At 31.8% G+C, this 15,778-nt stretch overlaps 1 protein-coding gene across 3 annotated transcripts; it reads right to left on the bottom strand.

Annotated features, from left to right (window-relative positions):
* Positions 1-11,978: 11,978 nt before the first annotated feature.
* LOC126735425 (uncharacterized) lies at positions 11,979-13,931 on the bottom strand. 3 transcript variants are annotated; one of them, XM_050439403.1, is made up of 3 exons: positions 13,360-13,931; positions 12,216-13,303; positions 11,979-12,151 (listed from the first exon to the last, which is right to left on the bottom strand). In XM_050439403.1, the coding sequence occupies exons 1-3, from the start codon at positions 13,397-13,399 to the stop codon at positions 12,143-12,145; spliced, it is 1,137 nt and encodes a 378-aa protein (XP_050295360.1). In that variant the 5' UTR covers positions 13,400-13,931; the 3' UTR covers positions 11,979-12,142. The 3 variants fall into 3 exon arrangements, with proteins under 3 accessions (XP_050295360.1, XP_050295361.1, XP_050295359.1); XM_050439404.1 differs by having other exon boundaries at positions 11,979-12,460; positions 12,519-13,303; XM_050439402.1 differs by having other exon boundaries at positions 11,979-13,303.
* Between the last annotated feature and the right edge of the window lie 1,847 nt (positions 13,932-15,778).

Below are 15,778 nucleotides of genomic sequence, written 5' to 3'. Positions count from 1 at the left end.
TGTATGAGAGATGTTACAAGCAAACTAACTTCCCATGGTTCCACGACAATGCTAACTCTAGCCTTTCAATGTTCTAAACTTTATCCTTACTTGAAGCATTTAGGCACTTAATCTTATATAAGAAACTTCTTTGTACTCGTCTTGTCTCTTTCAGTATTAGCTGTAATAAATACGACATGCTGGAAAAAACTCCAAATTGAAAATCGTCTCCTTATTTCTTCAAAAACACTTTTAAATTGCGAGGAACAGTTAAAGTACTTGAGACTATTTATGAATACTCAGGAGAATATTATAGCTCTACAATATGACCAATGCTGTGATCCCGCAACAAAGTGAGTTATAATTTTAAGAAACACCTTATACACTCACCGGTACCAAAAACATACCACTTAATGTATATTCTTTTTACATATAATAAAAATTAACTGTATATATAATTTCTTTTTAAAAAAATTTTCATGATGTTGTATTTTTCTAAATACTTCCATAGAAATAGAACAACATGTTTTAAGTATTTTGTAACATCACAAAATAACAAAAATCATCTGTTTATTTATTATATTATTCAACAAGTCGTTTAAAAGTTTTGCTATGTTTATTTGAGCTAAAAATGCTTGGTATTCATCCTGAACAATGGCTGCTATGGTTGGAATGATTTAAGGCAAAAGAAGTCGTTTAGAGAAGATACGTTATAATCCCATATCAAATAGCACTGTGCATCGTATTTATATATCTTTTTTTGGTAAGCTGGACGTTGCACTAGACGACAAGGGACTAGCACCTAATGAACGAGTAACGCTCATTATGATCGCTTTACCATCTTACGAGGTCTCTAAGATCGCTCGTGGGCTTGAGATACCACAACTGTAGGAACCATAAGTAGACTTTTATTAGTTTTAGTTAAACGAAGACTTGCTGAAACCAATCTTACTAGTCATACACCTACGACAGGTCCAGCTTCTTAGATGTCATCGTATTACGCGATATCAGCCTGCCCGGAATCGTAAACACTAGGATTTAAATTAATAGGACCGTCTTCTGTTTACTGATGAGTCGAGATTTAGCCTACAGTCTCCGCATGGTCGTAAAACGATATGGCGAAGACCACAAGAGCCTTTTGTATCAGGTGGTCCTAGAGTAGGGTACCAAGCGATTCACTTATAGTGTGTACTGGAATTTCTCTAGAGGCACGCACAGGACGTCATTCCGAGAGATCTTAATTAAATTAAGACGTAGATTTGCTTGGGTAAAGACTACGAAGTGTCGTTCCTTCTCCTTTAATCTTTGAGAACAAGGAAGCCTTATTCCTCAAAAAGACATTCGTCATTTGATTTTAAGCATGCCAAGAAGAATGCAAATAATGATTCTGGCACGTGAAGACCACACTTAATATGAGAAATGCGCCTCCGCAATTTTTGCTAGCAATACGTTTCATTTTTTAATTATTTAAGGTCTCTTTATCAAACTATGAATTTATGTATTTTTATTGTAACAAAACCGTTTTTTTTTTTGAATAAATGTTCATTGTCTTATTTCTGTGTAAGTTATTAAAACAATACAAGATCACAAAATATTTTAAAAGAAATTATATATAAAATGTAAAGTGCTCCACCTTTCGTGCCGGTGAGTGTAGTCTTCAATGAAGGAGGGATAAAACTTATAAAAAACTATTTATATTCATCAGTTACGTAGTTTCTTCGAGTTAAAGCAACAAGCTTAAACAAAAATCCATCACTTTCACCGATTTTACCGTCTGTCTTATATTAGTCTTCATTCAGTTATATTTTTCGACATTCAGTTATTATATTCGTCGGCGACAATATTTTTATGTTTTGACTGACGCCCTTTCATACAAAATTTATTGTTTTCTATAGAGCCGTATAATGGATAGAGACTCTCAAAGTTCTTTATCTATTAGACTCCAAAAAGATGGTCTCCGATTTTGATTTCATATTTAATTAATGTCTTATAAGGTGTACCAAATTCATCTTTCACACCTAAACTAATCAGCGAACAATAAAGGAAAACTATTGACTGATTACTACTTTTTTGTCAAGAAACTAATACAAGTCATCATTTACTTCTTAGTTTTTTTTATCTTCTACTTCGCTTCGAAGTTTCCCTCGGTTTTGTCTCTAGAATTTATAAAGTTAATTTAAAATAACCTTAATTGGCGTGCCTCTAATAGATAAGTATTAGCCACCGTAATGAGCTTTTACTCTTCCTAGGCTAATATTGATATGTTTTTCTCTTCCTGGGGCTCGTCTAGCATCCTTGAGTGCAGCTCAATCTGTAATAAACTTATTATGTTCTTTCCAATATCTATCTATTCTATTAGGGCTAACACTTTGCTGCCCTGCACTAAGCTGTATAGATCTTTCTTTTGGTATTGTGGTGCTAAGCTAAAGCTAAGCTAGAAGACATCCTTCTAGGACGCCTCTTCTAGAGTTAGTGTATCTTTTCCAAATATTGCCTTCTGCGACAGAGTGCGTCATTTATTGCATATTCTTCCTGAGATCGATAAGATCCTCTTCTAGAGAGTTCATCCGCTTTCTAATTTCCTTATTCGGTACCCACACAAGTTTTACATTGTTAAGATTTTCCAGCTTTTTTAGATTCAGTAAACTTTAATATAATCCTGTAAGCTGGCTATCAGATATTATTAGGTTCTGCTTTTTATTGTAGGCTCTATTATGATTCTCACTCGCACATTTCAGTACTTCAAGGAATTCTATCTGAAAGGCTAATGTAATATTTCTCGATGAAATCTCTTAGGCTTTCCTCGTAAATTCCAGCTCCGTGCCAGCGTCAAACGCTTAGAAAAAGAGTTTAATAAAATAATGTTTGTAGAGTCGAAGCACTGAAGACTATATTATGAAATGCTTATTTTTACAGTTAGTAGTTCTCAATATGGTTTTTAAGCTGTTCCAGTTAATTCATTCCACCTAGATGTTTTTTCTTTTCTTACAGGTATTTAAATAGGTACGCTAAAGAAGCTGGAATAAGATATCCTCACTCATTAAAAAGTGTAAACTATAAATAGTAATCAATACCATATTTGCATCAGCACTTGCAGAATAAAGATTCAGACGATATTCTGAAGAAGCCACCAAAATGGTTGTCAAAATGTTGATAGTGACTTTTAGTAGCAGTTCAATTCAAAAGACTATGAAAAACATAAAAATTAAAACTCAACGATAGGAAGCTTTTTGTCAAAAATGATTAAGTTCTTACCAAACAAATTTTGTTCAAACTCCTTTTTCAATGGGCATTTTCCAAGATTAATTAATTGCGTGTCTGGTTCATTAAGGTTTTCAAATTTATAGGGATTAAATGTATATATTGTGAAGTTATGATATATTAGGAGGACCTTAACTATATAAATTTTTGCCAGGTTTTGAAGAAACTTATATGTCTCATTTAATGTAAAAATTTTCGGAGTAAAAAGTATAAATATTGCCCTCCGGTTTATTGTATTACCCGAAAGTTTTTTATTAAAATAATGCAGGTTTCCTTGTTCTCGTAAATTCAGTAAATAGCATACTTTTGTTGTTGAAGGCGAAGGCAGTAAATGTTCTCTTAGCTCTATTGTCTCTTGGAGTATTCCATTTATATATTTAATATTTTCATTGCTAATAAGATGAGACATTTTATTTTTAATAACGCAGTATTCTGATACTAAATTTGTAGCACATTGTTGAAAATCACTTTCTTCACTAACTTTTTGTACAACCTTTTTAAAGATAATAGATCTATTTCCTATGCCATTACTAAAAGGCAAATAAAATAAAAAATATAAAATGCTTGTTGCCTGCATAATTTTACCTTAACGTGGAAATGGAAGTAGGGCGTATGTACAGGTATCTAAATAAGTAATATTAATCGGTAATATGCATGTTTCAATTAATTACGAGTTTGCCGTAAAACTTGAATGTTTATTTCAAATAAAAGAGAATTTTCTACTGTTTGTGTTTTCAGTAACAATGCTTGTCTAGTTTTATCAGTTATTTAAAAAATCCGTTATAAAAATAAAGGGTGATACAAAATTACATATTTTTTCTATTTTTTCTGAATAATTTATCAATAATTAGACCAAGATCTTGTACTTACCATTTATTAGAAATAATTTTAGTTTCAAAGTATCTTGATCATCATCAATATACAGGATGAGTCGGTAGGAATGCATTAAACTCTAGGTGATTATTGTATACGTGAAAATAATTTTAAAAAACTCGTATGTTCCTATGCGATTCTCATTTGTCTTTAAAATATAGCGTTATTACAAATAAGCAAAATTTTGTACATTACCATGGTTTAATTTTATTATAGTGCTGTTTTAATAAAAATACCGCTATTAACCTCTATACACATTTTACTTCGTCTGTGAAGAACCCTTGTTGCTTTTCTAAGTGATTCAGGTCTTTCTTTGATAGACACTTCTAGATTTCTAATGAATCGAAGGGCCTCCTGAGTGTCGACTTTAACTTGGTATACTTAATTTTTAAACCAGCTTCACAAACCATATTGTGTGAGGCTTAAGATCTGGGAGACCTTGGAGGCCAACTAATAAGACTTCCGTGACTAATCCATAATCCTGCAAATTATTTAAACTCTTCAAACACATTGTCAATGATACTAACACATGTCAGAACAACAAAACGAACCAAAAATCGGTACCTACAACATTTGTGATAAGAAGCGGTCAACTGATTTAAAATATTTGAATTACCATATAATTAAAAAACAAATGAGAATCGGATAAGAACATATAATTTTTTTAAAATTATACTCACGTGTACAAACTTACCTGCAGTACAATACTTATCTCCCAACTCACCCTGTATAATAAAAAAATTAGGGGACTGACAGAGCTTTGGGATACTACATATTTACTGATCATCATTTCAGATTACATTTTAGCTCCCCTATTACTTTTCACACGCACACACTATTTTCTTCGTCAAGAATATGAGGCAAGTTAATCCAAAGCAATATCCATGCATCTATGGAAGTAAAACATAGAAACATATTTATTGATTCACATATTACAGGCAAAATGAAAAATGTTTAATAGCTGATGTATCGCACCATTTGTGCTGAAAGGCTAAATTGAGAAGATATTAAATTATTAGTTAAATCAGATTTAATCAATATCTCTAAAATTTTATGAAAAAACAGGCAGCAGTTAGTTAGGTTGGAAGCTTGCAGTACAATTACTTCCGCTTTTGTGCATTAGAATTATGATTATAGGCTTTATTTTTTCCGGAAGGACTATTTTAGAACAATAAAGAAATCTTGTCTAAAAATTTTAAAGTAACTTGATCCAAACCGAAATATGATTTTTTTAAATATTTTTAACTTTTTTGAGTATTTTATTTAGCATGACTTAGAGTAGAAACGATTTGGCCGACTATTTTCATAAAGTTTTTCTCTATTAAGATAAGATATCTAAAAATATCTTCTTTGGTCTACTGCAAATATATCGAAAATAATTGCACGTGCAGAGGATATTACGAACATCACTGCACTTAGAACTCTGTTGATGTATATCAGTGTATTCATATACTGAATGAGGGGTATATGGAAATTGTCTCTTCTTCGTGGTACTCGACAGTGTAGCGCCATTCTGTTTTTGCTAGGGGTGCGTTCAGAAATCGTTATCTTGCGATATCGGGTGATTCAAAAGCCGTTCTTCCGTTCAGAAATGAGATGAGGGACTGCCCTATAGGTGTTTACAGATGACCTTAGAACATTGAAAGGCTAGAATTAGCATTGTGGTGGAACTATGGCCGTTTGTTTGCTTGCAACATCAGAGATGCAATGATGCCAAATTCTTATATAAAAATTCTTATATAAAAAAACAAGTTATACACGGTGTTTCAGAACTATGGGATCAAACTTCTAGGGGTTGTTCAGTGCAACAGTAGAATCCATTTGAGTATAGGAACCCATGTCTGGAAATGTGTCACTACGCCACTACGGCCCTAAGATACGTTTAAATTTAGAAAAAATATGAATTACCTAAATAGGATCTGATGCATTTATTTTTACCTTTTGTATATGATAACATCACAACACCGATTTAAACGCCGCACATGATTTCGGCGGACTACACTAAAAAATTGATCCTCGTTTTGAATGATTTCAAATGCTGCTGTTATTCGTCTAATTAATTCAAGCTCTGATTCTACTGGAGTTTCGTAGACTAAAGACTTTACATGTCCCCACAAGAAAAAATCGAGCGACGTTAAATCAGGTGACCTAGGAAGCCAAGAAACTGCTCCACCTCTGGCAATTTAACGGTGCTCAAACCGCTGAGCCAAATACCCGCGTACTTGTACAGCAAAGTGAGCCGGCGCTCCATCATGCTGAAACCACATTTGCTGTCTAACGTTTAGTGGAACATTTTCAAGAAGTTCTGGAAGAACTTCCTCCAAGAAACGCAGATAAATAGGTCCTGTTAACCGTTTCGGTAGAAGGTATGGCCCAATTAATTATCAACAATGCCTGCATATACGTTGATAGACCAACGATTCTGATGTTTTCTTGGAAAAATTGCATAAGGATTTTCTTCGTCCCAAACACGGCTATTCCTACTATTAAAAATACCGTCTCTTGTGAAAGAGGCTTCAGCGGTCCACAAAACATATTGTAAAAAATTTGGTTGTGTAATGATGTGATCCAGAAGCCATCGACAAAATTGAACTCTAGGATGATAGTTCATATATCGATAGTTTATCAGCTGCAGTCATACCTTGAACGTTCTGGTAGTGTGTGTGTAAGTGGTAAGGATGGAGTTGTTGCTCGTGTAGTACCCGCCAGACAGAAGCGTTACTCGTATTCATATTCTTAGCGACGTCACGTGTGCTATTTGATGGTTCATCGACAACTCCGCTGAAGAACCTCTTCTTCAAATTCGACTGTTCTTACGGTTCGAGCAATACCAGTATCATGCATCTTGGTCTTAAACATGGCAACCGCGATGCTGCTCGTGCATTGCAGTTTGTTGCTCCGTATGCCAAATGCATATCCGCCAATTCTTGATTGGTAAAGTTTTCCATTAGCAATAAATGTTTAAAAATTGTAAGCGATAAATTTTTTAAACATGACATTGAGAATTGACATTGATGAGCGTTGATTTTAAACAATGGTTGTTATGGTATCATGTACAAAAGGTAAAAATAAATGCAGCAGGTCCTATTTAGGTAATTAGTGTTTTTTATAGATTTTAACGCGTCTTAGGGCCGTAGTGGCGTAGTGACGCATTTCCGGACATGGGTTCCTATACTCAAATGGATTCTTCTGTTGCACTGAACAATCCCCAGAAGTTTGATCCCATAGTCCTGAAACAGCCTGTATAATATCATAAAAATTTGTCACTTATTTTGACTGGCGCAAAATAGTACTATTCCTCTTTAATAAAATATGAAGCATTTTTTTTCATAATATATGATAAAACAAAATATGATAAGATACTCTATAAAGAAGTCAACATTTAAAGTTAAACGAATGTAGATAACTATATTAGAGAAAAAGGCAACAACGCGTAGTCGATCGATAGTTCTAGCCTGGACACTTATCCCCGCTTCCATCGAAACCTCACAACAGAAGCCGAAATCATGCGAGGCGACGACCGCATCGCGATGGCAAAAATTCCGCGCTGGGGCACATATTTTGCGTTGATTCGAAATAATATTTTACTGCAGTTATTATTGTAGTTTATAGTAAGATTACGCATTTAAAATTTAACTACCAAACTTTATGAAACCTTTATGATTTTTTTAAACGTACTTCATTAGATTAAAGGTACTTATCAAATAAAAAGCATTTTTATGGAAATGAAATATTTTATAATTACTATAGATTTCTTAATAAGTTTTTATTATTATACGTTTATGACGACGGTTGCTTCTTGAAATGATGTTATGACAATATAGGTGTTTACTTGTGAAAAGATCGGAATATTGCCTAAATCGCCTTTTTGCCCATGGTGTGGCACAAACGGCACAAGTTTTTTACTACCGTAACACTTCACAAAAACACTGCAATGACTCAACCTTCTTCCTTTTTCAATCAAAACCTAAAGAAAAAACACAGAACTTCACAAATGCCGAATGTAAACACAAAGCTGATGACATTTCGCAAGATGACGTCAGCTTTTGCCTGCGGTGTTGCCATTTTAATTTTTTTAGAATCGGTTTTAGGAATAAGAATGTTAATAATTTTTTTTGCTTGGAAGATGTTATTTTTGGCTTCAGAATAACATATATCTATTTCTACTTTTTATTTTTAATCTAAAATATAACATGAATAATTACTAACATTATAGCTAAAAATATTTTCTAAGCAGATAACCCAACCAAAATTTATGGATTTACTTTTATGACTTGCACTTTTACGATTTGTTTTTGTTATGCTTTTGTATTTTTTGTGTTGTTTGGGCTTCGGGTGAATATTTTTTTTAAAAATTCAAGATTCGATATTTCAAGATACGGTTTGCTAAACGTGTTTGTTGAATAAAAAAATAGACCTACAAAATATGTTTTGTACAAGATTATATATGTCTAAAATGCCGGAAGTCTTTTTGCAATGGCGAATCTTGCCAAGTTTATTTGTAAAAAAAATGGCGATAGCATAGTCCAGTTTATCATTGCTGTCCTCAGATTTAGAAGAAACCAGGTTTTGAAATAACTGCAGGCTATCCAAAATGGCAATATTGCTCGTCCCTTATTATATTGCTCACCTTCCCTTATGTTTTAAATTTTCACAACGATAATTACGTACTTGTACTTGAACTATAATATATGAATATGAACTTAATTTGGAATACGCTTAAGGCACGATATCTTCACCCTTAATTTTACCACAGGTCAATAATTCAGTATTTTTAAATTTGTATTTACAAAGAAGAAGCATTAGATTGGAACTAAATGCATAAGGGTCGTAAAGATAGAATCGCTATGTATTGGCGTGGATGTGACTCCAACGCAATATTAATATTACTTTTACAATCTGTGACTTGACAGAACTGAAAGAAAGAAGAGAAATGATGAACTATGAAAAAGCTAGTTATCCAGAATTGTAAGAAATGAATCTATGTGCCAGATTTTTCGTGGTAGTAATTTACCAGATCCGCTATTTCCTGTTTACTCCTGTTTACAAGTATATCAATTACTCTTCATGTTAATATAAATAAAAAAATATAAATACCCGCTCGGTTAATTCTAAAAGATTTTTTTTTTGAAAATTAGATCAAATCATAATGTAACTAGATAACTGGGTTTGTAGCAGCATTCCTGATTCTATTTACTGAAAAATTTCTATTAAAAAGGGAGAAATAGGTCTTAAGATTTCTTATAAGAATATAAGAATCAAAAGCTCCTACCTTTCGTTTCTTGAAAAAATCAGAAACTTAATTTAACGATATGCCACTGACTTTTAGTTGCCATTTATCCAAAGCAAGTTAGCATTTGAGATGTGAATTCACCAAACTATGAATTTATTAAAAATAAACAACTTAAGCTTAAAGCTACAAAGAAATTCTGAAGAAAGTGTTAATAAGGTATATTCAAACTTTATTAATTTCAAAAATCGAACTTATATTATAAATATGAAAGCAGAAAAATTTTCCCTATATCTTATACAGTGTTATAAAATAGATAAGAGAATAAGAGTACAAAATGGTTATTAATCTTTGTTCTATATAATGCTAATATAATGTTAATCTAATATTTTTATATAATGCTAATTATGAAAAAAACACTTGGGTGAAATATTGAACTCTACCAGATAGCCCAGATAAAGCAAGACTATAACTTCTTTAAAAATTAAAATTTTGTATGCAGGTAAGTAAATATTCATTTTTTATATAAACACTTGTTTTCAGCAACTTCCAACAGTATATTTTTACATATTTCGATAGAATAACGCTTGTTGCTTGCATTCTTAAAAGTAAGTACCTGATATAACTATTTTCCTTCTATTTTTGACGGATTCTAATAAAGGTTACAGTAAGATATTCGGGAAAAATTATGTAATATAGTTTTATATATATCGGGTGACCCAATAAAACTGCGCCTCCCTATCTCGGGAACCGTTCGTCGTATGACTTATCGTAGTAAATCGGTTATGAAGAATAGATGAAAAATATTTTTAAGTTCTAAAAATTACCACCAGAGGGTTTAACTGCCATCCTAAATTTTAAAATTGCATTTTCGTTAAATTTAGCTTAACAACTAAATTTTTAACTAGTTCATCTGTCATTTTTGTAAAAAAAATAGTTATTGCAAAAATAAAAATGACGGTGGGCTTCAATTATTTTTGCAATAACCCGCTTTAACTTCTTAACGATTGGACCGATTTTAATAAATTAAGGATTAAGATAAAATGAAAATCTTTAAAAAAATCTTGAAAATCTTAAAAAAAGTTTAAAATTAGTATTGGATATACGTCAATACCAATACGCAATACCAATTTTAAACCTTTTATCCTCTGATGATGGACACTACTGTGTCTGAAACCTGTATGGAATTTAAATAACTAAGTGTTTAATAAATAAGTGGAGGGAGACTGCAGGATTTTCATGTTACCTTAACCTACGACTACACTGCAAGTATGGACTATTTCTTCAAAATTAAGGATTGGTTAAAATCGGTCAACAAAGAATGCCATTATCGTAGAAAAGAGCATTCCTTGTAATCGACTGATATATTCGACTTAATCGACTTAATAATCGACCAAAATATAATTAATTTAGTTGAATCCTTTTTCGCCAGCAATATACCATCCAAAAAAGCCAGTAAAAACCGTTTGCTAAAATGTTGTTTCTAACCTTAAATATTGGAAAGGATCGCGCGATAAATTTTCTAAAACTATTAAAGATTTAGCTACAAATTGATTCCGATGTTAGAGGCCATTTCTCAAAAATATATGCTTAAAAAATGTATATCAAAATAGTTATGTTGCTCAAAAGGGATTAAACGTATCCTAATCTTATTAAGTCACTTTAATATTATCTAATCTCGAAATTCTTACCTTTAATTTAAAATAAAAAGTCTAAAAACCCAAATAAGTCTACTACTTATATACAAATTCAATCAAAATTAGATAAAAATGCTGTTTGTAAATTGTATCTTAGATTTACCTTTAATAAGGATTTAAGCAAGGATAATAATTAAGCAAGGATAACAATTGACAACCCAACTTAACTACCAACAGTTACTAGAAACATAATCTTAGAAAATCTAGTTATGTCAAAATTATGGCAAAATTCATTAACTGTATCTTAAATAAATCCTAAACACCAAGTTTCAATTAAATCACATCAATGAAAAAAAATTAGTAAAACATAACTTCACAAAATGATCTCTACCCAACCATCCCCTGATCTTAAAAAACAATAAATTTTTTTTATAACAATAATCTTAACAAAAACTTTTGAAGTAGAATCACATTTTACTTGTAAATAAAATCATTAGTCACCCACTGCTACTTTGTCCTAACATTACTCAGTTCTGAAACTGTAAATCAGTTCTGCAATTTCTAAATTCTATCTGCAATTCTAAAATTTAAGATGGCAGTTGCGCCCGCTGGTGGTAATTTTTAAAGTTAAAAATGTTTTACACTGATTCTTCATGAACGATTTCTCCAATAATTTTTTTACCCCTCAGTCAAACGGTTCCCGAGATATGTCCGAGGAACTCTCTTGTTGGTTCACCCAGTATATATATAATATAGTATATATAATTAATATTGTTTATATGTATATATATATATATATATATATATACATATAAACAATATTAATTATATATATATATATATATATATATATATATATATTATTATTTATATATATTATTATATATATATATATATATATATATATATATATATATATATAATATCACATTTAAAATTAGGAAATTAAAGCAAATTTAGTTAAATTGTAACTGACAGGTTTTTATTCATATAACCGATTTTTTTTTCCTTTTTTAGGTTATACAGTGTTCCCTTTGAGAGAGGGAACCACTCAGTATAGTGAAAAGACAAAGGATAGCAGCTGTGCAAAATTTAATTAATAAGTAACAAATGTAAGTCTAATGAACATTGCTTCCGTTCCTTTTACCTAATAGTATCTCTCCTAAAAAAGCTAAAATACATATAGAATAGAATACTATAAAATAATAAATGTGCGCAATAAAAATTTCTCGTACCAAAGAAGTTGATTTTATGCTAATTCCAAACATTTTATTTGTAATTTTATAATAGTGAACCTCGACTTTACTTTCTTCTTTCCTAATTATTCCTGCAATAAACCATATTCGAAACAAAATGCTGTTAATATCTTCAGCCATTGGCCATCCTTTGATAAAGTAGCTTTGTATCAGATCTTTGGTAATTTGCTGCCCTATATGTATCTGTGGTCTTCCACCTATTTGGTTTGGACATACATCAAAGGCTAAATAATTCATAATTACTATAAGCCCAACCATTGCAGTGGATCTATCCCAACAAACCTTTTTTAAACAGTCGGATAATTTAATTTTACATATACCTATTTTATTTATCAGACGTCGATCTGATTCATCAGAGTGTTTCATAAAACTTTGCATAAGTTCTGGAGAAATTAAAACTTGAAGATTCGATTCCAAAGCATCATTTATAGTATGGACATCTTTCTGATATTGCTCATTTAAAAATGACGTTTTTATATAACCAAATATTAACGTGTTGTATAAATATGTTCCGAACATTAAGCCTGCCAAAGCATAACGAAACTTTAATTTATGAATCTTGTTTATAGGTTGTGACATGTTTATTAAGTAACATATCCCTATCAGTGGACCACAGCGTATACCATAAGCTAGCTTGACAAAAAAACACCAAATTATAATAACACAGGTAAAAACACCCATTCCTTTGATAGTTACAGAATACAATACTTCAAAGAGACTCTTTTTTAATGCACTGGGAGCAAATAAAGTGGATTGCTGCAAATAATATACCAGGCTGCTATCAAAATCTTGATAAAATTCCGATATAGCTTTATAGCTTCCGGCAATCATATGCACTTTTCTTTGAGAAAGAAGCCTTAAACCCTCACTTTCATAGGTTCGATTGACTTTAAGTCCTTGGAATGTTAGAGAGCCCATCTGAGAGGAAATTTTAACCCCTAGTTTTTTGAAAATTGCTGAAAATAGAATTTGTTCAGCACCTGTATGGTCTTTATTTGTAAAAGGAGGTGCATTGCGATAATAGATATGTACTGTGCTATTTCTCCAATATTTAGGTAAATGTTCATCTATAAAAAAAATATTTTAATTTATCAAAAGCAAATTTAAAACTATAATTTATTACCAAACAATGTTTTTTCAAAGTTTTTTTCTTTATTGCACATTCCAAGCCTCAATAATTCAGTTTCTGGTTGATTAATGTTTTCATACTTGTAGGGGAAATATGTATACACAAAGAAATTGTTATCAACCAAAAGAACTTTTATTAAATAATAATCAGCAAGAGTTTGAAGAAACTGATTTGATTCACGAAGGTTCACAACTGTTGAAATAAACAGTATGAATATCGCTTTTGTATTAAAAGAGTTGTTACTGAGTTTATTATTAAAATTACTTAAATTGATTTGGTCTCCTATATTTAGCAAATAGCACCTTTTTGTGTTATCCGGTGAAGGTAGAAAACTGCTTTTTAAATCAATTGTTTCCTGAGATATTCCACAATCAGTTTCTATATTTTGGTTAATGACAATTAGGTGTTTTTTATTTTTAAACGCACAGTATTTTTGAACTAAACTAGCTGCACAATCTTGAAATGAAACCTCTTCATCAGCTGCTTCTAAAAGTGGCTTAAGAATAACTGATTGGTTGTAAACGATAAACTTGTTAGAAGATAAAAAAATAAAAAAAAGGAGAATGTGTAATATGGCGTTCATACCTTTTAAGAGTTAAAAGGATAATAATCTAAAAAAATGGCGTGTTCAGGTGTGTCAATAGAATTTTTTTTCTGTATCATCAAATATTTATAATATAATCATAGAGTGAATATTTACGTTTTATAGCTTGTATATTCATTTTTATGACGAAACAAACTAATTATAATGTATTGTTTCTAGTGTATAATAAATTACAATCAATCTTCTTTTTATAACTTTATTTTAAAGAGCAGTTACAGGGGGTTTCGGAGTTGCGGTGTAGTAAATTCAAAGAGGTTCCAGTCACCAAAATATGAAAAAAAGTCTTGTAAAACATCCATTCTTAAATACAGGGAGTTCTATTAATAATTAATAATTATTTCATACATAATTGATTACCTGAAATAGTTTATTTTAACAATTAAGAGAATTCTAGTAGACGAGTCATAATTAGTTATCCAGAATTTCCAGGATATATCCAGCTATCATTTCATCTCATGTCGCTATTCAAAAAGGCATATTTTAATAGCGACAGAAGATCGAGTAAATATCCATAGAGAAACCAACGGTATGTTTCCCATAGGAAAAGACCCATTTGATCATCCTGCGATAGTGGCTGATATTGAGGATGAGGTGATCACGAGTAACGAACATAATGGATATCAAGGGCTTGGAGTTGAGCTTTAAGCAGGGAGTTTTAAAGATAGATGATAAGAAATTTATTTTACATAGTAAGAGGAATTACATTTAAGAGATCATTTTGGATGGCTGTGTTGATTGCAAGATGAGAACAGATGGTAAAATAGTTATGTTTGATATTGAAAAATTTAGTAGGGGAAGTATTTTCTCCACAAATAAAATGCCAATTCTAATGCATTTCGGCAAATTTTCTTGCCATCATCAGACTAAAAAGTGACTGTGTTTGTCTTAACATGTTCACAAAATATAAACAACAAATAGTTCTCAAATTCATGAAATAAATCACTCTTGACATTAATTAGGATTGGCAAGCTGCGGCTGTGGAAACCAGCCGGGAAGCCATTCCGAAAACTTAGAAGGGACACATCATCAGGCAGCGGTCTAAGGCCAGACCAAAGAAAAAATCTCCAGAGGTATGATGATACTTTTAATACTGGAAAGAAAGGGAAAACCAACATAGACCAGCAGAAAATTAATACAGAAAATGATCGTCCCATCCGGCAGACATCTCAAAGACTACCACAGGCTAAGAAAGAGGAGGCTGATAACATTGTTGAGAGTATAGATAAGGAAGACGTCATAGAACCATCTAGCAATCCGTGGTCTTCACCGGTGGTACTGGTAAAAAAGGAAGACGGCTTAACCAGATCCTGTGTAGATTACTGGCAGCTTAGTAACGTGACTAAAAAGAACAGCTATCCTCTTCTACGCATTGATAACACTTTCGATACCCTAGCTGGATCGAAAATCTTTCTTACTAGCAAGTTGAATTACTTTCTGAAGATCGGGAAAGGACAATTTTCAAGGTGGGTGTTAGATATTGGCAAATAAACGTGATGCCATTTATAGTCCAAATGGCATGCTCCACATGGTAATGCTCCTGCCACTTTTGACCTGATAAAAAGGCTTTTGGCTAATAAAACGGATTTTTGGGAGGACTATCCTGGAAGACTTGCCTGGTAGGGAAATTATTTGAGAAAACATGACAAATCTAAAAGAAATGTCCTTAAGGCTAAAAGATTCTGGACTTAAGTTAAACCCAAAGAAATGTCTTTTGTGTCAAAGGGCTGTGAAGTATCTCGGTTAAGTCATTTCAAGTCCAGTTGCTGTTGACAAGGCAAAGGTCCAGACAATCAAATATTGGTCAGTTTC

This window comes from Anthonomus grandis, chromosome 4 (genome assembly GCF_022605725.1).
Source record: "Anthonomus grandis grandis chromosome 4, icAntGran1.3, whole genome shotgun sequence".
Lineage (NCBI taxonomy): Eukaryota > Metazoa > Arthropoda > Insecta > Coleoptera > Curculionidae > Anthonomus > Anthonomus grandis.
This window is presented reverse-complemented; position numbering and strand designations above follow the sequence as displayed.

Bases quoted from the DNA above. Each gene is read 5' to 3' on its own strand.
- LOC126735425 (XM_050439402.1), bottom strand. From the start codon at position 13,399: ATGTGCAATAAAGAAAAAAACTTTGAAAAAACATTGTTTG. The intron at 13,304-13,359 runs GTAATAAATTAT...TTTTTTTTATAG, and splicing joins CTTTGAAAAAACATTGTTTG to ATGAACATTTACCTAAATAT.